The sequence below is a fragment of the Sus scrofa genome, chromosome 3 (genome assembly GCF_054392235.1).
Source record: "Sus scrofa isolate SSC_HxYL_T2T_F1_AM1 chromosome 3, Sscrofa_HxYL_maternal_Yorkshire_Landrace_v2.0, whole genome shotgun sequence".
Taxonomy (NCBI): Eukaryota; Metazoa; Chordata; class Mammalia; order Artiodactyla; family Suidae; genus Sus; species Sus scrofa.
In genome coordinates, this window is record NC_139385.1 from 68,450,408 (window position 1) to 68,474,517 (window position 24,110).

The 24,110-nt window shown below is 42.4% G+C and overlaps 1 protein-coding gene across 7 annotated transcripts in view; it reads right to left on the bottom strand.

Moving 5' to 3' along the window:
• Window positions 1-1,581: 1,581 nt before the first annotated feature.
• C3H2orf92 (chromosome 3 C2orf92 homolog) overlaps window positions 1,582-24,110 on the bottom strand; it is a 55,667-nt gene continuing 33,138 nt past the window's right edge. For 4 of the 7 annotated variants that reach the window (XM_021087259.2, XM_085018719.1, XM_021087257.2 and 1 more), the window contains 4 exons: window positions 23,679-23,783; window positions 8,208-8,321; window positions 5,991-6,141; window positions 1,582-4,302 (listed from right to left, as the gene is read on the bottom strand). In XM_021087259.2, coding sequence (XP_020942918.2) covers window positions 4,170-4,302; window positions 5,991-6,141; window positions 8,208-8,321; window positions 23,679-23,783 — 503 coding nt within the window. In that variant the 3' untranslated portion in view covers window positions 1,582-4,169. Of the gene's footprint in view, window positions 4,303-4,829; window positions 6,142-8,207; window positions 8,322-23,678; window positions 23,784-24,110 lie in introns of those variants that run through there. The other 3 variants (XM_085018722.1, XM_085018721.1, XM_085018720.1) reach the window with 2 other exon arrangements.

Below are 24,110 nucleotides of genomic sequence, written 5' to 3' on the forward strand. Positions count from 1 at the left end.
GGGAATCTTTTTTCTTTCCTTTTTAGGGCTGCAGCTGTGGCATATGGAAGTTCCCAGGCTAGGGGTCGAATCAGAGCTGCAGCTGCCAGTGTACACCACAGCCACAGCAACACAGGATCTGAGCTGCATCTGCGACCTACACCACAGCCCACGGCAACGCCAGATCCCAGCCTCATCCTCAACCTAACCTGCAGTGCTCGGCAATGCCAGATCCTTAACCCACTAAGTGAGGCCAGGGATCAAACCCGCATCCTCACAGACACTATATCAGGTTCTCAACCTGCTAAGCAATGGGAACTCCAAGAAATCTTTTTTCTAAGCTCCAGGCTGGGATACTTTTCTCCTGCAGAGATTTTCCCCAAAATTGTTTTTGTTAGAAGCCTTCCTTTTCCCCACAGATATTGTGAGATTCAGGGTACAGAAAAAGTCTTTGTTTCCACACTGGGTACTCCTTTCCTGGGAAATGAGAGAAGAACGCCCTGGCAGACTGAAGAGGGGAGAAATCACAGCCTCAGAACCACATAATCTACCATAATAACCGTAGCACTTACTATGGGTCACACAAACTTGTAAGCAGTTTGCAATTTAACCCATTGAATCCATTTTCCAGATAAGGTAAGTGAAACCCACAGAGGTTCAATAACCGACTCCAGGAGCTCCTGCTATGGTGCAGTGGGTTAAGAATCACAGTGGCGTAGGTCGCAGCTGTGGCTTGGATTCAATCCCTGGCCCTGGAACGCCCATATGCCACAGGTGCAGCCATAATATTAAAAAAAAAAAAAAAAAGAAAGAAAGAAAGAATGGCAACTATTAAAAGCAAGAGAACAAAACCAAACCACCTCCAAGTGGCCAGCAATGAAAGCAGTGAAGTCTGGCCCCATTGCCCTGGTGATGGTGGACACAGAGGAAAGCTTGGTTGCAAAGTAGTGCCCTGTGGGGCCAGCCTCCCACAGAGCTGGAAGGTGTGCAGGCTGCCTGCAGGACACCTGTGAGGCAGCAGCACTTGAGGCTTCCAGGCTCTGGGGTCTTCAGGCCTGAGAAAGGGGCTCCAGGCCTCTGCCATGCACAGGCTCCACAACCCTCTAACCCCCTTCCGTCCCACAGACTCCGCCCTAAGAGGCCCAGGCCAGCTGGTGCTCAGACAGACAGTTCTGAGATTGGCCTGCAGATAAGGCTATGTGTTCTGCCACAGTGGAGAGGGGTGGATGAGCCTTTTGAATGCACAGAAGAAAGCGCAAACAGATGGAAATGTGGCCTGGAAAGTTGCGGTGTATTTGCTAGCGTGGGTTTAGGTAAATATTCACTCTAGATGTGCAAAGAGCCTCGGAAGAAGTCGATCACTCACGTTCACACCCGCGGGTCCTTACCCAGCTGTGTCCCAGCCTGAACTCTCTTCCCCCACCTCTTCAACCACCCGACTCTTGACTCCTCCTCCACCAGGTCTCTGATTAAATGCAGCTTCCTCCAGGAAGGCTTCCCCATCCTCAGACTGGGTGGGGTGGGACCTCATGCTAGTGTCACCTGCCCCTGAGCCAGCCAGATTTGGTTCCACAGTTAAAAGGATGCCAGGCTACACAACACTGTAAATCAATTATACTTTAATAAAAAAAATTTTTTAAGTATGTTTTTTAAGCACCAGACCACTGCTGGGGAAACATCCAGCCGGGGTGGAGGCTCTAGGCTGCCAGAGAAGGCTCCCACCTGTGAGCAATGACACCCCCAGGACCCCTCCTGAATTCCCTCCCACCTGAGTGTCTTCGGCCATGCAGCACCTGCCTTTCCTCTGGGGGATCAGTGTGCCTTTTATCTCCTTGTAGTTCTTGTCTGGTTCTTCTATTTAGAGCTAAGGGACCTTGAACAAGTTCCTTGACATCTCTGTGCCTGAGTTTCCTCATTTAGGAAATGGGGATGATCAAGGTGCCTCATGAGCATTAAAGCAGATGCTCCTTTGCTGCCATCATCATCATCACCATCCACACCATCATCTCCTGATTTCCCATTTCCATATGTACTAGTGACTGCCTGTCCCAGGGCAGGAATGGGATCTCCTTCTATCCTCCAGGGGTAGCTCTTGAGTACAGCATCCTTCCAGGTGCAACTCAGAATTCTAAGTGATACACCCTCCCCCAAATTAATCCATCCTGGAGTCAGAGGAGAGCTGATTTGCTACAGCAGACATATGCTGTGCCCTTCTCTGAGGGTTATCAAATGGATGCTTCCTTCCCAAACATCCAAACATCCCCTTTGGGGGCTTCCTACTTATTCAACACTGAGTACCTACTCTATTGACACTTCTGTGCTAGGCACTATGGAGATGCTGTGAACAACGCAGATGAAAGGCCCTTCCCTCGTGGAGATGGCGTGCTAGTGCGGGAGAATAGAGACATAGCAAAATAAGCATTCTATAGAGTATATCAGGGGCCCCATGGGCTAAGGAGGAAAATAAATCAGGGAAGGGAAGAAGAGGTATGTAGGCATGTGATTTTTGAAAAGAGGGGTTAGGGCAAGCCCCAGAGGGGATAACTGTGAGTTAAGACTTGAAGGAGGTGCACAGAGATATTGGGGGTAGAGCATTCCAAGGAGAGGGAGCAGCAAGTACAAAGGCCCTGGCGCAGGGCTGGACCTCTATGAGGTGGGTATGGTCTTGTTCCTGGCTGCATCCCCAGCAAAAGGTGTGGCAGTGGACACATAATAGAGTTTAACCATTATAGCACGGATGGATCAAAGGCCTAGGTATGGGCTTCAGGAACAATTTGCTCAAGGCTCAAATTATGGCCTCAGGGTTGCTGCCTCCATTACCTGTTGGCTTTATTCTCAGACAACTTTTCTCCCTGTGGTCCAAGAGAGCAACTCAGCTTCAATTCTTAGGAGCAAAAATCTATTTCTCAGTATTCCTAGAGCCCTGAGTCCTCTCCAGCCAGAGGGAGGATAAGCCTAGGCAGGCACTTCAGGCTGTAAGAGGTCTATTCCTCTAAACTGTTGATGTTCCCTACAAGAGCAAGAGCAACCAACAACATCCCTACACCAGAGGATATTCTCCCTCCAGGAGCGGTGAACACCAGCCACGCCCTTAATCCCGGCCAGGTCTCCAGTCCTTGGGCCACACCCACACTGACATCCACTCCCATCTGCCCTTTGTCTGCTAGTGCACCGCTGTATGCCCTCAGGCCTCCTGAGGTTACTCCCTCCCTTGAGCCCCTTTCCCTCCCCAGTTAACGTACCCCAGCCCTTCAAGCCAAGCCCTCAGTTGGACCCTCAGGCCACGCCCCCCTCGGTGTCTTGGGCCAAATCCCCCCCACCCCCGATCAGGACCCTTTGCTTAGGCCACACTCCTTCCTTGAACCTCTGACCTCAGAGTTTGCTCCTGTCCTCACCCTTCCTGGAGTGGCTGGGACCCCCACAAGCATGTTTGTGGCCGGGCGTCCGCACAGCCCGCAAGAGGGCTGTATTCCTCTCAGGTCATGGCAGGAACACGTGGATTGGACCTGGAGCACAAAGACCTGAGGGGTCACTATGGCCACACTCCAGTCTCAGGACCTCCCTCCCAGGACAGGGGATCAGCATCCTTCTCTCCGGACCTTGGCTGGGGAAGAACTGCCTGAGCTACAATGGCCACACACCTGCTCCTGCAATACCCACGTGAGATCCCGCCCTCCTTCCTTTCCCCTCTGTGAGGACCCTCAGCCTCAGACTCCTGGTCCCTTTAGCAATGCGGACATAAAAGAGGCATAAACCAACTACGGAAGAGCTTCAGCAGGCCTGCCATGTCCTCAGAAACCTGCGAGGGCCATCTGGTTCATATATCTTTGGTTGCCTCATGTATTTTGATACCGTTTAAATATTAGGTGTTCAATTATTATCTATTCAACGAAGGGCTGAAAAAAAACAAATCAATGTTTTACTAAATAAATAAATCCATGGTCTGGCAGGTTCCTCTCTGGGGAAATGTGCTCAGTCTCCTGCACCGTCATCAGTGCCATTGCCCACTGCGAGCATCGTGTGAGCAAACATTGTTTTCTTGGTCCATTCAAAATTGAGAGGAAGAGGTAAACGTTTTGGAGGGTGCACCTCACATGCAGCCAGGAAGCCAATGGCCTCTCCACGGTGTCAGGATGGAGATCGTCTCACCTCACAGCTTTAAGTGCCAGTTGGCTGGCCGCCCACCTGGTTTAGACACTGGAATTTAACTTCAGCTGTTTCTGTTTCCCCGTGTGTTTTCTGGTCTTCTTTTCTTGAGATTTTTGCCACCAAGTCTTTCCATTCATTATAAAAATATTATAGGTCATGTTTTCTGGAGGATATCTGAAACAAAACACACATAAACTGCACTACACATTCCTACCATCTACTCCCTGAGAGACTGATGTTTGTGAGAGGGGAGGATTCCGTGCCCTTCCCATCAGCAAATTGGTGTGTGAAATTCATTCTGCCTCTGGCATCACGGAGCCTCTAGGAAAGTCCCCCGCCCTTCCTCATCACCAGCACAGGCTCCCCCAGCTTTGATCCATCTCTGTGGGATGGAACCACATCCTCACCACTTTTTTTGGTAACTCCGAGAAACACAGAAGGGAAATGGTGAGTCTGATGGATGAGCCCCAGTCAGAACTGGGAAGTGGGTCAAGCTTAGGAGCTCTTTGATTTTGTCTCTTGAACTTCTGCCATATTTGGGGCTCCCCTTGGACTTCAGGGGACCCGTTTCTGTCTCAGAGGAGAAAGCTGGATGTGTGGTGGTGGTGGCTGGCTTGAGGGAGTGACCAGTCCTAGGAGACTTGGCATTTTACAGGACATTTTGTGGAAAGCAATGACACTCTTCTGGGGAAATTTATCTATTTTTATTCATTTTTATTGTTTCTACAGCTGCACCTGAGGCATATGGAAGTTCCCAGGCTAGGGGTTCAATTGATGCTGCAGCTGCTGGCCTACACCACAGCCACAGCAACACCAGGTCCTTAACCCACTGAGCGAGTCCAGGGATCAAACCTGCATCCTCATGGAGATTATGCTGGGTTCTTAACCCACTGAGCCACAAAAGGAACTTCTTTTGGGGAAATTTAAATACTGCAGAGTCAAGGGTGGGCAGGATGGGGCATGGACACTTCACCCCTCATCACATGCCACAGCACCCTTTCTCTGTGGATGAGCTGACTACCCAGCACAGTGCTGGGGAGGACCTGAGAGGCCTTGGGGGCTGCTTTGCCCTGTGACCAGGAATGTGTATCCCAAGGGATGTAAGTCAAGGCACATAATTTCAAGGTGCAATTACTGCAAATACAGGATCTTCTAAACTCTTCACTTTCCAGTGCCTGCTCCTGGTTAGAATCACTATGCTTGAGCTCTCTCATCAGGGGGACAAGTGAAATATGTAACAACTGGGACAGACAGACACTGACAGTCAAGCTGGCCACTGCTGGAGCAGAGCCCTGGAGGGCCACTGCTGAGCCAGGCATTAACCCTTCATTTGCAGGATCATGGGGAACACTAGGAAGTCTGGGAAGGCTCTGGGGAGGGTAAGACCAACCAGTAGAGGCATCTTTCAGTACACAACAACCAGGGTGGCTACAGCAGTGTGAACAAACAGAACATCAGCCCTCATCTTGCCTCCCCCAGAGCCTCATCCTCCCCACAACCTTGTGGCTGCACTTTTCCTTTCTCTTCGACATCCACATTGCTATTTTCCAATCTTTCAGCCAGAGGCCATGCCACCTCCTCTTTCAGTAGCCCTAGGCAGGGGAAGAAGTGTGGCCCCATCTGGGAAGACTTCCAGAGGCAAGGACTGTCCAAGCCAGGAAACCCCAAACCCAGCTGTGCATCGAAACCTCAAGGCAGTGTCTAAAAACCAGAAGCCTGGGTCATCTCACTTCTACGAAATACACACAACTGGGCTTAGAGGTCCCTGTCCCCCTCCTAAATCCAGGGTGAGCAGCTCAGGGAAATGGTGGTAAAACACCTGTGAGTTCTTGGAAGGAAGGTGGGCGCTAAGAGCCACTCACAATAGCTGTTTCCTCCGGATGTATGTGATCAACACCAGCAGCAGCAACACTGTGGCCACGAGGATTCCCGCCACCGCGGCAGAAGCACTAATGATGTTCCTCTGAAGGAACTGCAGAAGCTGTGCACATGGCATAGTCCTACTCGGAACACCTAAATGACAAGACACACGGCTGAGTATGCAGAGGCTGTAGGGACAACTGGTTGGTTCTGCCCAAGTAAAAACCTTGGCATCTTAGCTGTTGGCTCCAGAAGAGCTCTTGGGAAAGACACTGGCTCTGTTAGGAAAAGACAATCACAACATATTTGGTTGTGGAGGTGAGGTACCGAGGGTATGAGCTGGCCAGCAGGAAAGCAACCAGGGTGTAGGAGGTGAGGAGAGAAACAGAGGAGACAGAAGATGGAGGGAGGAGGTGGGGCCGCTACAGGAGGTTAAAAGTCCTGCTGCAAAGGTTTTTCAGAAAAAGTGGAGTCAACAGGCATAAAACAATGAAGGAATGCCATCTTCAGCAACGTGGATAGACCTAGAGATGATCATAGGAAGAGAAGTAGGTCAAAGAAAGACAAATAGCCTATGACAGCACTTATATGTGGAATCTTAAGAAATGATAGAAATTGGAGTTCCCGTCGTGGCGCAGTGGTTAACGAATCCGACTAGGAACCAGGAGGTTGCGGGTTCGGTCCCTGCCCTTGCTCAGTGGGTTAACGATCCGGCGTTGCCGTGAGCTGTGGTGTAGGTTGCAGACGCGGCTCGGATCCCGAGTTGCTGTGGCTCTGGCGTAGGCCGGTGGCTACAGCTCCGATTCAACCCCTAGCATGGGAACCTCCATATGCCGTAGGAGCGGCCCAAGAAATAGCAACAATAATAACAACAACAACAACAACAACAAAAAAAAAAAGACAAAAGACAAAAAGACAAAAAAAAAAAAAAAGAAATGATAGAAATTAACTTATTTATAAAGTAGAAATAGACTTACAGACACAGAAAATAAATTTATCGTTACCAAAGGGGAACAGAGCGGACAGAAATAAAACAGGAGTTTGTAATTAGCAGATACAAGCTATTATACAACAAAGTCCTGCTGTATAGCACAGATATATATATATATATATATACATATACATACACAAATATATTTTGAATCATATATATATATGTATTCTGAATCACATATATATGTATTCCGAAAACATATATATATGTATTTTGAATACATATATATATATGTATATATATCTGAATCGCTTTTCTGTATACCAGAAAATATATCTGAATTCAGGATAAATATATATTCTGAATTATATTTATGTATATATGAATCATTATGCTGTACACCAGAAACCAACACAACATTGTAAATCAACTATACTTAATTTAAAAAAAAAAGAAAGAGGAGTTCCCGTCGTGGCGCAGTGGTTAACGAATCCGACTAGGAACCATGAGGTTGCGGGTTCGGTCCCTGCCCTTGCTCAGTGGGTTAACGATCCGGCGTTGCCGTGAGGTGTGGTGTAGGTTGCAGACGCAGCTCGGATCCCGCGTTGCTGTGGCTCTGGCATAGGCCAGTGGCTACAGCTCCAATTGGACCCCTAGCCTGGGAACCTCCATATGCTGTGGGAGCGGCCCAAGAAATAGCAAAAAGACAAAAAAAAAAAAAAAAAAAAAAAAAGAGAGAGAATTGAATTGAGTTTTCAGTCTTAAGCTTTTCACAGGGTACTGATACAATCTTTTATGTTTGGCCCCCCCTCTCTCCTCCCCCACTCCCAGCTTCAGGAAATTCTGCCATATACATAATCTGCCTCCAGTGTACAGGACATCATGATGCCAAGATGATCCCAAGCTCCTTCCAGCCTCTAGGGACTTGCAGAAATCATGAGGGTGGATCTGGAATGCCACTGTATGTGGGCTTGAGAGCACAAGGCAATCTTAGCTAGATCTCAAAGGAAGGAGACCCCCACCTGACACGGGACACAGAGCTTCTGTCACTCCACTTGCAATGGGGCCAAAAAACGAAAAAGAAATCAGGGAAATGGGATCCAGAGGGCCAAATTCCTGGAGTTAGTTTAATTCACAATTTTAATTGCACATTGTATGCTTTTGTGAATAAATTGAAGGTGGGCTGACATTTAGTCTGTTAAAATACCATGAAAGGCAAAACAGATGCATTCTGAAGCCACCCATATTTAGGTTCTTATTTAGCTCAGGCTCTATAGATTATTACTTGGACTGCTTGCTTCTTGGAGTGCTCCTTTATCTGTGGTAGTTAATGGCTCATCACTTACATCCCTGTTGAATAGAGAAGATTCTTTCTCCCTCTTCTCCTCTTCAATGTGACCTACAAAAGGCAGAAGACAAATCGTGTTCATCAAAAAACAACCATCAGCCTGTGATTAGTTCTGTTTTCATGAGGACAGTAAATACCTCCAGAGTCAAAGTGAGGAGTGAGGATTTTGGAGAAGGGTCTAAATGTACATCGGTGTTTTCTTTCTGTTTATTTTTTTAATCTAACAAATGCCTGGGTAGGCTGAGGCCATGGGTCTCAAACTGCAGTGTGTATCAGAATCACCAGGAGGTCTTATTAAATAAAACACAAAGTTTCCATTGTGGCTCAACAGGTTAAGAACACAACATAGTGTCCACAAGGATGTGGTTTGACCCCTGGCTTTCCTTGGTAGGTTAAGGATCTGGCATTGGTGCAAGCCGTGTCATAGGTCGAAGAAGCGGCTTGGATCCAGCATTGCTGTGGCTGTGACATAGGCCAGCAGCTGTGGCTCCATATAGGCCAGCAGCTGTGGCTCCAATTCGACCCCTAGCCCAGGAACTTCCATAAGCAACAGGTGTGGCCTTAAAAAGAAAAAAAAAAACACAAACAAACACAGATCACTGGGCTCCACCTCAGAGTTTCTTTTTCAGTAGGTTGGGGGTGGGAGGGCATCTGAAAATGTGCATTTCTCACAGACCCTGAGTAACGCCAATGCTGGTTCAGGGACCACACTTACAGGACTTATCAAGAAACTTTCAACAGTTGCTGAGCCTTCCTGACCCCCATTCTCCACGAGTATAAAATAGGGGTAATAAGACCTACCTCACAGATGGCCTAATGTTCATGAAAACAATTTATAAACCACAAAGTACTATAAAAAATGTTTCTTGAGGTGTGTGGCCAAGATGGCTGAGTAGGAAGACCCTGAGCTCACTTCCTCCCAGAGGTACACTAAAAGTTACAACTATTTACTGTTTATGAGAACAACCTAAAGCCTAGTAGAAAAGATTTTCCACAACTAAAGCTGCTAAGAAGGAACAACAGTGAGCCAGGGTATAGTCAGGATCCACAACCCAGGCAAGGTGACCCACAAACAGGAAGATAATAACAAACTGCAGAGGTTCTCCTCCAAGGAGCAAGGGGTCCACACCCCACATCGGGCTCCCCAGCCCAGTGGTCCTTCTATTTACATACAGAAGAGCTGAAAGGCTGTAGGAAACAGCCTCTGCTCTTAAAGGACATATGCAAAATCTCACACACTCTAATTTCCAACACAGAGGCAATAATTTAAATGGACCCTGGCCAAACCTACTTGCTGATCTTGGGGGTTCCCAGAGAAGAAGGCAGCAGCCGGGACTCCCCCTGTGAACAAAGACACTGGCAGCAGCCTTTTGAGGATTTTGTTCTACCACAAGGACACCAGTGTTGACATGGACTGTTTTGGGGTCCTCTTCCGGCCTACGAATGCTAGGTGCTTGCCTGCCCACCAATGGGCCAGCACAAGCCCCAGGACCCCCTGGGCTGTTCAGCCAGCCACACCAGGACCCAGTCCCTTCCACTAACAGGCACAAGGCTGGGCCTGGAAGCCAACCAAATTAGGGGTCAATCTTGCCTACCAGTGTGCCCAGAGTGGCCAGCCCTGCCACAACGAAAGAGCCCTCCAAGCCCACATAAGAGGCACCCCAGAGGATAGAGTTCAGATGACCAGAGGGAAGTGTGCTGCTGGGCCCCCCTAGGACATCTTCTACATAAAAGCATTTCTCTTAGATTGGGAAACATAACTGACCTTCTTAATACTTATAAACACAGAGAATTAGGCAAATAAACACAGAGAATTAGGCAAAACCAGGACACAGATATGTTTCAAATAAAGAAATAAGACAAAACCCCAAAAGAATTAAGTGATGTATATAGGCAATCTACCTAATAAAATATTCAAGGTAATGATCATAAAGATGCTCACTGAACTTGGGAGAAGAACAGAGGAACACAGACGTTTAACAAAGAGTTAGGAAATATAAAGAAAACCCAAACAGAGCTGAGGAATACAATACCTGGAATTAAAACATACACTACAAGGAATCAACAGTAAATTAGATGATACAGATCCACACACCTGAACACAGAGGAATAGAAATCACCCAAGCTGAACATTAAAAAAAAAAAAAAGAATTTTTAAAAATGAGGATAGTTTGGAGTTCCTATCGTGGCTCAGTGGTTAACAAATCCGACTAGGAACAATGAGGTTGCGGGTTCGATCCCTGCCCTTGCTCAGAGGGTTAACGATCCCGCATTGCTGTGAGCTGTGGTGCAGGTTGCAGACGTGACTTGGATCCCGCGTTGCTGTGGCTGTGGTGTAGGCCGGTGGCTACAGCTCTGACTCGACCGCTAGCCTGGGAAGCTCCATATGCCACGGGAGCGGCCCAAGAAATGGCCAAAAAAAAAAAAAATGAGGATAGTTTAAAAAACCTCTGAGACAACATTAAGAATAATAACTTTCACATTGTTGAGATCCCTAAAGGAGAAGTATGAGAGAAAGGGACAGAGAACTGATTTGAAGAAATAATAGCTGAAACTTCCCTAACCTGGGAAAGGAAACAGACATCTAGGTCCAGAAAATAGAGTCCCAATAAGATGAACCCAAAGAAGTTCACACTAAGATATGATTACAAGGGCAAAAATTAAAGATAAAGAGAGAATCCTAAAAGCAGCAAGGGAAAAGCAACTTGTTACATTTAAGAGAACTCCCACATGGCTGCTGGCTGATCTTTCAGCAGAAACTTTGCAAGCCAGAAGGGAGTGGCATGATATGTTCAAAGTGGTGAAAGGAAAAAAAAAAAAAAACTACAACCATGAAAATTCTACCTATGAGGTTATCATTCAGATTTGAGAAAGAGATAATGAGTTCTACAGGCAAGCAAAAGCTAAAAGAGTTCAGAACCACTGAGCCAGCTTTACAAGAAGTTTTAAAGGGATGTCTCTAAGCAGGAAAATAAAGACCATAACTGAAAACATGAATGTTACAAAAGGAGAAACTCATTGATAAAAGAAAGCATACAGTAAGGGAGTGGACCAATCACTTATAAAGCTAGTAGGAAGGTTAAAAAACAAAAGTAGTAAAATCATCTATACCTGCAATGAGTAGTTAAGGGAAACAAAACAAAAGAGGTAAAATATGGTCAGAAAACACTAAATAGGGTGGGGTGCAGGAATAAAAATGCAGAATTGTTAGAATGCATTCAAACTTAATAGATCATCAACTTAAAATATATATGTATATAGTTGTATTTGAACCTCATGGTAACCATAAACCAGAAATCGATAATAGACACACACAAGAAAAGATAAAGAAATCTAAACATAATAGTAAAGATAGTCATCAAATCACCAGAGAAAAGCACAGAAGAAGAAAAGAACTACAAACACAACCAGAAAACAACAAAGTGACAATAAGTACATAACCATAGCTAGTTATTTTAACTGTAAATGGATGTTCTAATAAAAAGACATCAAGTGGCTAAATGGATTAAAAAACACAAGACCATATTTATGCTGGCCTAGAAGAGACTCACATCAGATCTAAAGATCTGACACACAGAGACTGAAAGTAAGAGGATGCTAAAAGGTATTCCACGAAAATGACTTGCAGAATAGATTTGTGGTTGCCAAGGGAGAGGGGGAGGGGGTGGGGTGGATTGGGAGCTTGGGGTTAATAGATGCAGACCACTGCCTTTGGAATGGATTAGCAATGAGATCCTGCTGTGTAGCACTGGGAACTATGTCTGGTCACTTATGACAGAGGATGATAATGTGAGAAAAAAAGAATGTATACATGTATGTGTAAATGGGTCACCATGCTCTACAGTAGACTCATCAAGAGAAAAAGAGCTCAAATAAATTAAATCATAAATGAATTAGAAGTTACAACCAACACCACAGAAATGCAAAGTATCATAAGAGATCACCACAAACAATTATATGCCTCCCCAAAAATGGACAGCCTAAAAGAAATGGATAAATTCTGAGAAACTTACAATTTCCCAAGACTAAATCAGGAAGAAATAGAAAACCTGAACAAACCAGTTATTAGTAATGAAACTGAATCAGTAATTTAAAAAAAAAAGCCTCCAACAAGCAAAAGTTCAGGACCAGAGAGCTTCACAGATGAATCTGACAAACATTTAAAGAGCTAATCCAAGCAATGAGATCCCGCTGTGTAGCACTGGGAACTATGTCTAGTCACTTATGATGGAGCATGATGATGTGAGAAAAAAGAATGTATACATGTATGTGTAAATGGGTCACCATGCTCTACAGTAGGAAAAAAAAACTGTATTGGGGAAATAACAATTGAAAAAAAAAGTAAAGAGCTAATCCAGGGAGTTCCCATTGTGGCTCAGCAGAAATGAACCCAACTAGTATGCATGAGGATGCAGATTGGATCCCTGGTCTCACTCAGTGTGTGAAAGAATCTGGCATTGCCACGAGCTGAGGTGTAGGTCACAGACGCAGCTCAGATCCAGATCCAGCATTGCTGTGGCTGTGGCATAGGCCAGTAACTGTAGCTCTGATTCAACCCTTAGCCTGGGAACTTCCATATGCCACGGGTGAGCCTTGCTCCAAAAAAAAAGGGCCAAAAAAAATTTTTTTTAAATAAAAAAAGAGCTAATCCTATCCTTTTCAAATTATCCCAAAAAACTGTAAAGGAATGCTTTCAAACTCATCTATGAGATCAGCATCATCCTGATACCAGACAAAGATACCACGAAAAAGGAAAATTATAGGCCAGCATCATTGATGAATATAAACATAAAAATCCTCAACAAAATATTAGCAAACTAAATTCAACAATATATTGAACTTCCTGTGTAGCTCACAACAAATTCAACAATATATTAAATAGATAATACACCATGATCAAGTGGGATTTATTCCAGAGGTGCAAGGATGGTTCACTATATGTATAAATCAATTAACATGATACAGCACATTAACGAATTGAAGAACAAAAACCATATGATAATCTCAATAGATGCTAAAGTTGCTTCTGACAAAATTCAAAACTTATTTATGATAAGAACTCTCAACAAAGTGGGCATAGAGGGAACATACATCAACATAATAAAGGGCATATATGACGAACCCACAGCTAACACCAATATCAATCTTGAAAAGCTGAAAGAATTTCCTCTAAGATCAGGAACAAGACAAGGATGCCAACTCTGTCCACTTTTATTCAACATAGTATTGGGAGTCCTAGCCAGAGAAATCAGACAAGAAAAAGAAATAAAAGGAATTCAAATTGGAAAGAAAGAAGTAAAACTACCACTATGTGCAGGTGACATGATACTATATATAGAATATCCTAAAGACATCACCCCAAAATTATTAGAACTAATAAATGAATTCAATAAAGTTTCAGAATACAAAATTAATATATACATAAAGCTCTTGCATTTTGTACACTAACAAAGGACTATCAGAAAGTGAATTAAGAAAATAATCCCATTTATGGAGTTCCCGTCATGGCTCAGTGGTTAACGAATCTGACTAGGAACCATGAGGTTGCGGGTTCGATCCCTGGCCTTACTCAGTGGATTAAGGATCCGGCATTGCTGTGAGCTGTGGTGTAGGTTGCAGAAGCGGCTCGGATCCCACATTGCTGTGGCTCTGGCGTAGGCCTGAAGCTACAGCTCCAATTAGACCCCTAGCCTGGGAACCTCCATATGCCACAGGAGCGGCCCAAGAAATGGCAAAAAGACAAAAAAAGAAAAAGAAAAGAAAAGAAAAGAATCCCATCTATACATGCTTCAAAAAGAATAAAATACCTAGAAATAAATCTAAACAAGGAGGTAAAACACTTGTACTTGGACAACTGTAGGAATCTGATGAAAGAAACTGAAGACAATATAAACAAATAGAAATATATACCATACAGTCTACAGAATCAACGAAATACCTATCAAAATACCAACAGCTTTTTTCACAGAACTAGAATGAATAATTCTAAAATTTGTGAGGAAAAAAAGAATGAAGTATTGCCATTTGCAGCAACATGAAAAGACCTAGATTTTGTTTGGGGGGGGGCGCTGCACCCACAGCATATGAAAGTTCCCAGGCTAGGGGTCCAATCGGAGCCATTGCTGCCAGCCTATACCACAGCCACAGCAACGCGGGATCTGAGCCACGTCTGCAACCTACCCCACAGCTCACGGTAACACCAGATCCTTAACCCACTGAGTGAGGCCAGGGATCAAACCCACAACCTCATGGTTCCTAGTCAGATTTGTTAACCACTGAGCCACGAGGGAAACTCCGTCTTAGAGATTATTATGCTGAGTGAGTAAACCAGACAGATAAATACAAATATTATATGATATCACTTATATATAAAATCTCAAACATAACACAAATGACCTTATTTACAAAGCAGAAACAGACACAATAGACATAGAAAACAAACCTCTGGTTATTAAAGGGGAAAAGGTAGGAAAAAGATAAATTAGGAGTATGGGATTAACAGATACACACCACTAAAGATAAAATAGATAAACAACAAGGATTGAGTGTAGAGCACAGGGAACTATATTCAATAACTTGTAATTATAATGGAAAAGAATCAGAAAAAAAGCTACATGTATCACTGTATCGCTTTGACATACACCCGAAATGAACACAATATTGTAAATCAACTATACTTCAGTAAATAAAGAAAAAAATAACATTATTATGGAAACAAAAAAGATCCTGAACAGCCAAAACAATCTTGAGAAAGAAGAACAAAGCTGGAGGTATCATGCTCCCTGACTTCAAACTATACTATGAAGCTACAGCCCAGGTGTAAAAACAGACACACAGATGAATGGAACAGAATAGAAAACCCATAAATAAACACACACTTATGGTCAATTAATCTATGACAAAGAAGGCAAAAATATACAATGGGGGAAAGATAGCCTCTTTAATAAATGGTGTCGGGAAAACTGGTCAGTGACATGTGCAAAAGAATCAAACTGGACTGTTTTATCACACCATGAACAAAAATAAGCTCAAAATAGATTACAGACTTAAATCTAAGACCTGAAACCATAAAACTCCTAGAAGAAAAAAATATGCAGTTAGCTCTGTGACATTAAGTCTTAGTTATAGGTCTCCTCAGGCAAGGGAAACAAAAGCAAAACAAAGAAATGAGACCTAATCAAACTAAAAAGCTTTTACATAGTAAAGAAACTATCCACAAAGGAGTTTCTGTCATGGCTCAGTGGTTAACGAATCTGACTACGAATCATGAGGTTGTGGGTTCAATCCCTGGCCTTGCTCAGTGGGTTAAGGATCTGGCGTTGCTGTGAGCTGTGGTGTAGGTTGCAGATGTGGCTTGGATCCCACGTTGCTGTGGCCCTGGTGTAGGCTGGCGGCTACAGCTCCGATTCAACCCCTAGCCTGGGAACCTCCATATGCCGCAGGAGTGGCCCTAGAAAAGGCAAAAAGACAAAACAAAACAAAACAAAACTATCCACAAAATGAAAAGGCCATGTACTGAATAGAAGATTATTTGCAAACAATGTATCTGATAAGGGGTTAATGCCCGTAATATACAAAGAACACATCAACTCAATATCAAACAAACAATCTAATTTTAAAATGAACAGAAGATCTGGATAAACATTTTTCCAAAGTGGACATACAAATGGCCAACAAACACAAGAAAAGATCCTCAATATCAGTAAATATTAGGGAAATTCAAAACTGCAATGAAATATCACCTCCCCCAGAGAAAAATGGATATTACCAAAAAGACAAGAAATAACAAACTACTGGCAAGGATGTGGAGAAAATGGAAACCTTGTACCTTGTTGGTGGAACTGTAAATCAGTACAGCCACTATGGAAACAGTATGGAGGTTCCTCAAAAATTTTTAAATGTAACTTCCATATGATACAACAATTCAGCTTCTGGATTTTTCCAAAGTAAACAACACTAATTTGAAAAGATATATGCACCCCTATGTTCACTGCAGCATTATGTACAATAGCCAAGATATGGAAGCAACCTAAGTGTCCCTCAGTAGAGGAATGGATAAAGGCTATTTAATGGAGTATTACTCAGCCATAAAAAGAATAAAATCTTGCTATTTGGGACAACATAGATGGACCTAGAGGGTATTACGCTATGTGAAATAAATCAGACAGAGAAAGACAAATACTGGGCCTTCACTTATATGTGAAAACTAAAAAAACAAAGCAAATGAACAAACAACAAAACAGAGACATAAATAGAGAACAAATAGGTGGTTGCCAGACAGGAGAGGGTATAAGTGAAATGGATAGGGAGATTAAGAGGAACAAACTTACAGTTATAAAATAAATATGTCACAAGGGTGTAATGTACAGCATAGGGAACATAGTCAATAATATTAACTTTGTATGGTGACAGCAAGTAAACTTATTATAATGATCATTTTGTAATGTATAAAAATATTGAACAACTATATTGTACATCTGAAATAATATGACATTTTAAGTCAATTGCACTTGAATTTTAAAGAGAATGCTTCTTGAATTGCAAGGGCAAGACAGAAAAGCAAACACTAAAATATTTATTTATTGGTAGAGGGACCACAGAATGGTTTAGTAGAAACAGACAGTGTTGAAAATCAGAAATATTTGAATCCTTATTCTGCAGCTTTGGGGTGAATGTGATGAACTATCTAGGAAGTATGTGATAATAGTCTCGTGTGGTTTAATTATTTCTGGAGAAAGAAATATATTTGTTATTTATTCTATTCAGCTTAGTAAAAAAGAGGAAATTCCCAGTTTAATATGAGTCATAATTACTTGACTTTGTAAATCCCAGCTTGTTAAATCATGAAAGATTTAACAACCACAGACAAAAAACTCTCGAGAACATACTTACTCCACTAAGGGGTTGGGTGTGCCTTGCTCTTTCATAGAGTTGTAAAAAAAAAAAAAAATTTTTTTTACATTTCTTGTCTCTGTACCACAAAAACAAAAACCAGAATCAGGAGCCAGTATCTATACTTATCATCAATATGGTCATAAGTTTTCATTTACCTAATGTTCTTTGGAGAGTGTGGAGGACATTTTTCACCTGGGATGGGTTGTGGTTTTGATCATTTGTTGGATTATTTTATGTGGGAAACGTTTTGCCAAATACAATTTTCAAACTTTATTTCAGCTTTAGGCCCATTAACTACAAGAAAAGCAGCAGTTCATTACAAGAGCAAGCACAAGGAGCAAATCTCCTGCATTTCCATGATGCAATCCAGACTGTCAATCAGTTAACACCCTGGGCCTAGCAAAATTGTCTGAAATGAGCCAGAACCAAGAAATTTTGGCTTTGTGCTCAAGAAGTTTAAGTTTTGCATCTTCATTATTTCTTCGGTTTTTGTCTTACTCTCAGGAGCCTCTAGCATTGAAATATGCCTTTGGTTATGTGTTAAAGGCACTTTATTGCCACACTGTTCATTTAGGGCTAGTTTTCCCCTCAGGTGAAGTAATAGTTTGAACTTGCTGCAGACTAGGGCACACCTTTTACAAGGTAATTCACTCTTCAAAAGGATTATTTACTCACCCCTCTTCCTTGCCAGCCCTCTTCCTTTTTACTATTAATTCTGCTTTTTTTTTTTTTTTTTTTTTTAAGGTCCTTTGCTGTTAAGGAAGAGATGCAGTGTGGTCTCGAATGTCCTGGTCCCCACAGGGTAGCCTTAGAGCAGCTCCTGGACTCTGAAGAGGGGCCGTCAGCCTCCTTTTCTTGGGTGTGTTCACTACTGCCGGCAGGGGCTCCTCAGGCCTCTTCTTTCTTCACTTCCCCTACTCAAAATACCTCATCAGGCAGACCTGGCTCTCTCTTGAGCTCCCAAAGCTCCATGCAAATATAACCAAAAGCACTTTTAAAATACCTTCATTTGGGGCATAGTTATGTCCAATAATTATTAATGATACTGACTCATTAGCTGTGAGCTCTTGGAAGATACGAATGTCCTATTAAGTGGTCCAGTTTGTTAGAACAGAGGGGAAGAAGGAGGCAGAGACTGGAGCAATGAGATCTCAAGCACGTTTATTCAGAGTGATTGGAAGCACTATGCAGAGAGAACTCAGGCTTCCTGGGTTATACAGCTTAGGAAAGCAGTTAGTTATAAAGGAAAAATGGGGTAGTTGCTATTTTTAGCAGAGGTTTGCAATGGCTTAAGAAACAGGGAAGACTCAAGTTATATTGTTACAATTTAACAGTTTCTCTAGCTATTTTTGTCTTGAAGTTTTGTGTTTCATGATGTTATTTTTGTTCAGAGACCATCTGGCTTTTGCCACATTTTAGTTCTTTTCCAATCTATAGTTACCACCTAACCAGTTCCCTGCACAGGACCTATCACTGGGAAGAAGAGCAATAGCTAGGGCTTGAGTGACAGAAGGAATCTTGAAGAATCTTGACTACAACCTCAAGAAAGACTCTGAGCCAGAACCACCAGTCTTGTTGGTCAAGACTGCAGTTAGTTGAAGGCTGAAAGGCACTGGACAACCTGCTTCCAAGATGGCTTGCAAAGCTGCTGGTAGAAGGCCTCACCTTCAATGGCTGTAAGCAGGAGGGCTCAGTTCCCCACCACAGGGGCCTCCTCTTAGGGCTGCTGCAGAGTCCTCACAACAAGGCAACTGACCTCCCCAGAGTGAGTAAGCAATCAATCGAAAAGACAGCCAGGCAGAAACCACAATGCCTTTTACCACCTAATCTATGAAGTAGCACACCCTTGCTTCTGCCATCCTCTATTCATTAGAAGCAAGTCACTAGGTCCATCCCATACTCAAGGGAATGGGGATGCAGTCCCATCTTTTAGCGGAGGAATATCAAAGAACTTGTGGACATACTTGAAAACCATAGTAGGAATGAAATTCCAAGGAAGATAGTTGAACAAAAAAAAGAAACATTCACTTGTATCCATTTGAACCATGAAGGTTTCAATGAGCTACCTCTGGTTTGGTTCAGGAACTGTGACAGGAAAGAAGTGAGACCTTCCAGAGACCTATACCATTAAGCAGAGACCCCTGTAGGATTTCTAAGATATTAGGTTGAACCACAAGAAACTGGAGATCTCTGACCATTTTTGACCCACAAAAACAGTAAGTTCAAATGATTCAAACTAATATTATAGTCCCAAAGGAGGTTTTTTACTCTATATATTTCTTCTAATTTTGAGGTGCCTAGAAATCCAACATCATGGATTATCAATATGGGTGTGATAATAAATTTGTAATGTGATCCTTTGTTTGTAAGAAAAATATGGAGTTGACTTCAAAGTTTAGGTTGATCACTGCATACAATGGGAATTTGGTAAGAGAGAGGAAAATAAGCCCACATTGTAGTTAGAAAGTGGTCACCATTGAGTCAAGCTCCTATAAGAGAGAAAAAACAATAAAGCTGATGACTAAAGAGCAGTTTTAGAGGAAGTGATGTCGTTTTTGGTAACACACAAAAGTTCTAGAGAAATCTATCAACATGACCAGTTGGGACATGCCAAAAGGTCTGAGAAGAGATGCTACACCTTTTCCAGAGGATCAAGTTCCATGGGGTACCAGGGACTCCAGGCCCCTTCCAGTGTCAGAGGGGCAAGAAGTGCTACAATCAGCTTCTGTATTTGACAGTTCTTTCCCATAGCAGCTATGTGAAAGGAAAATGCTACACTCACTGTTCTCCACTGGCAACGCTCCAAGCTCATCAGCAGCACAGGTGGAACCTACCCAGCAGAACAGAGAAGGCAGTCTTGCCCTGGGTATTCTTGGCATCTAGTCTAGTTAGAAAATCTAAGGACTAGTCATAATCAACTGCAAAAGATTGCTCAATGTAATGTCTGTGAAACACTGCCTAAAAGTTCTTCCAAGTGTCCTTAAAAGGGATACAAATTATGCAAGCATAACTGGTGTATCTTACAGACATCCTGAGTTCAAACACCAGCACTGTCTCCTCCTAGCTCTTTGACCCTGTGGCAAGTTACTCAACTTCAGTTATCTACATTATGTAAAGTGGATGTATAATAATAATAATCCTACAAACATAGGACTGCTGTGGGCATTAAATAAATAATGTAACTGAATAACTCCTTTGTCTGGTACAGAGCAAGTGCTCAGTGTATGTTAATTTTATCATTATAACAGTGATTATTTTTTTCAGAGAAATGTACTATTCACTCATTCATTCACACACTTACTCCTTTAGCAAATATTATTAAGCACCTATCTTATATCAGACACTAACTCCCCAGCCCTGGGGAAAGACAGTCTAGTGAATGATATAGGTAACTGTTATGATTTGTCTTATGGCCACTTCAGCACAGGTACTAGAAGGATGATTATCAGCAAATTTTTTTTTTGGCCGTGCCCATGACATGCAGAAGTTCCCAGGCCAGGGATCAAACCTGTGCCACAGCAGTGACCCAAGACACAGCAGTGACAATGCCAGTTCCTTAACCCACTGAGCCACCAGGGAACTCTTAATTATCAGTAAATTTAAAAGGGGACATAAACAGCCCCAAATATAATAAGGCATTGATTATAAAATAATGTATGCAAAGAAAAGAGTGAGGTTATAAATTAATTCTGATGTTGGAAAAAAAGCATTTTGTCCTGGTGCCTACTGAAGGAAAATAATATTCCTTAGTTGAAAGCAATTAAAAGAAGAAATCACTTTACAAATCAAAAGATCAAGCTAGAGAGTAAGCTTTCCACCCCCTAAGTAGATCATTTAATTATATTTGAACAATGAGCAGTAGTGTTTTACTATTCAGGGGCTGACGTGTCCTAGCACTAAAACGTGCACTCCTGGACAGGCCATACCTAACATTCGCAGGGACTAGCACAAGCGTACAGATGGAGACACATCAATCATATGTATCAATATTTAAACATTCTAAACTGTGACTTGGTCTGAATTTCCACACAGGGACCTGCAGTCTGCTGCTTCCTTGGTGGCTAAAGAAGCCAGGATACACTGAAGCAGGACAGAAGCTGGATCCAGGCCCAAGACTCCTGTGCAGTGACTGGACACATCACATCTTCCTATGATCAAGTATGATTTATTCCAGGAATGCAAGATTTGCTCAATATAAAGAAATCCATTAATAGCATACACAATATTAGTAGACTTAAGGGAATGAAATCCTATGAGTAGTTCCACAGATCCTGACAAAATTTAGCACCCATACCTGTTTTTAAAAACATGTAACCAGGAGTTCCAATCCTGGCATAGTGGAAACGAATCCGACTAGGAACCATGAGGTTGCAGGTTCGATCCCTGGCCTCGCTCATTAGGTTGAGAATCTGGCATTGCTGTGACCTGTGGTGTAGGTTACAGACGTGGCTCAGATCCCAAGTTGCTGTGGCTGTGGTGTAGGCCAGCAGCTACAGCTTTGATTCAACCCCTAGCCTGGGAACCTCCATATACCATGGGTGCAGCCCTAAAAAGCAAAAAAAAAATACAAAAAGTAAGCAAAGAGAAATTGACAGATATATTCTCAATGTGGATATATGTACACATATGTATCTCTGTATGTATACATGCATTTATGTGTGCATATGTGTATATGTATGTATCTTAGTCATCCTAGTTCTATAACCAGTATCTAGATTCAGGAAACATTAGAGGCATTTCCTCTAAAATTAGGAACAAGGCAGCATGCCCACTATATCTCAACTAGTACTCAAGATAGTCCTAGAGGTATTAACATACACAACTAGACATGATAGAGAAATCAATTAGCAGCACAATAATTGGTAAAGTAAAACTATTTCTATTTTCAGATGATATAATGACATACCTAGAATTGAGTAAGGTCATCGGATATAAAATTAACACACAGAAATAAGTTGTCTTTCTTTAAAACACTAATTAGGTGGAAAATACAACAATAGGGAAAACTCCATTTATAATAACAGAAGATGAAATTACCTGGGAATAAATTTAAGACATGTGCAAAATCTATATGAGGAAAATTTTAACACACACTGAAAGAACTCATGTAACTTAAAGAAATGGAAAGACATCCTCTCTTCTAGCATAAGTTGACTATCAGTTTTCCCAAAGTGAAACTGCATTCAAAATTTAATGCAGTGCCAATAAAAATACCAACAGGCATCTAACCAAGTTAGACAAGTTAATACTAAAGTTCATATGGAAAATAAACATGCAAAAGTAGCCAAGAAAACACTGGAAAAACAAAAAATGACAAAGAGGGGACTAGCCCCACAAGACATTACTGTCTCAGCCTCTGTAATCAAAAGAGTGTGGTACTGTCATGTACAGAGACCAACAGGCCAGTGGTCAGACTAGAAAGCCCAGAAATAAACCCAGTAACTATGGGAATTTAGTATATGATAAAAGAGGCATTTCAGGTTACAGGAGCAAAGATGGCCTTTTTAATGAATGGTGTGGGGACAACTAGGTAGCCATTTCACAGAAGGATGGGATGATGCAGAATGTGTTGGTGAAGCCATTCCAGCCCACTTGAGGTCCTCAGCACAAAATCAGCCTCTCACTTCTTACAGTGGAGACCTAGGGATCAAAGAGATGCTTGACTACATTTATTATTATCATCCAATTTACAGAAGTAGATGTGTAGGGCAAATTCAGGGATATTAAAAGAGTTCATTTTAAGGAGACTTCTGTGGTAAACAGAACTCCTAAAACCATCTAAGGCAGTGGTTCCAAATTCCAGGGTATCTGGCCAACTGCGGTAAAGTCAATCAGAGAACATGCAGAAATGGGCAGAACTTGGGCTCCATTTTTAAATATTCTTGGTGGGTTCCAGGGATAAAGATTTTCTTTGAGGGGAGGGGAAGCACCCATGGCATATGGAAATTCAGGACCAAATGTTCAGTGGCAAGTAATTACACCACTCAGGTCTCCCAGAGTTCAGAACGGTAAACACCATTTATAATTCTAGTTCCTGTCCTCTGAACAGCCTCAAGAAAGTAAGAACCTGCCTGACATGAGAACTTGAGGGATTTCCCCAAAATAGGATCGTCACATTTTCATCTTGGAGGTCACAGGATTTCGGACAATCCTTTCCTTCATCACTTAATTTGCTTTGCCTCACAAATAACTGTTCTAAAGAATGGTAAAATTATAGCATAGTATGGAGTTCCCATTGTGGCTCAGCAGAAGCAAACCCATCTACTATCCATGAGGATGCAGGTTCAACCCATGGCCTTGCTCAGTAGGTTAAGGACCCAGCGTTGCCATGAGCTGTGGTGTATGTCAGGTCCCATTAGACCCCTAGCCTGGGAACCTCCATATATCACAAGTGCAGCCCTAAAAAGCAAAAAAAGAAAGAAAAAAGAAAAAGAAAAAGATAGCATAGTATATAATATTGCACATGGGCCTATAGAAAAATGTGCATTTAGAGTTTTAAAGACATATACTTGCTTTCTTTCATGGTTCTCTTCGTAACTGATTTGTCCACTGTTTGTCTTGTTTCATCAAATGGTGCATCATATGGAACTTTGGAAAACACTTGCAGTAGAATTTCATCTCAAGTGAAGTAAATAAAGGCATGTTAATACCAGTAGTGGCAGACTGACATATTTTTCTCTGTAAGTACCCAAAGCAGTTTATAAATACAGTGAATAAATGATACAAACTCAACAAACATGTGATATTATACTCTACCTTCTTGGGAAGGGAAATTCTAATTACATAAATCATTTCTGAAAAATTGTGGTCCTGGGTGGTAAACATTGCCCACTAAAGACATGTGGTTAGAAACTTTGTCCCAAATCTCAAGATATGTAATATCTTAATTTTCCTTCTTTTTCTTGTCATTCTCACCCATCTCTGAGACTTTCCACAGGATGGTCA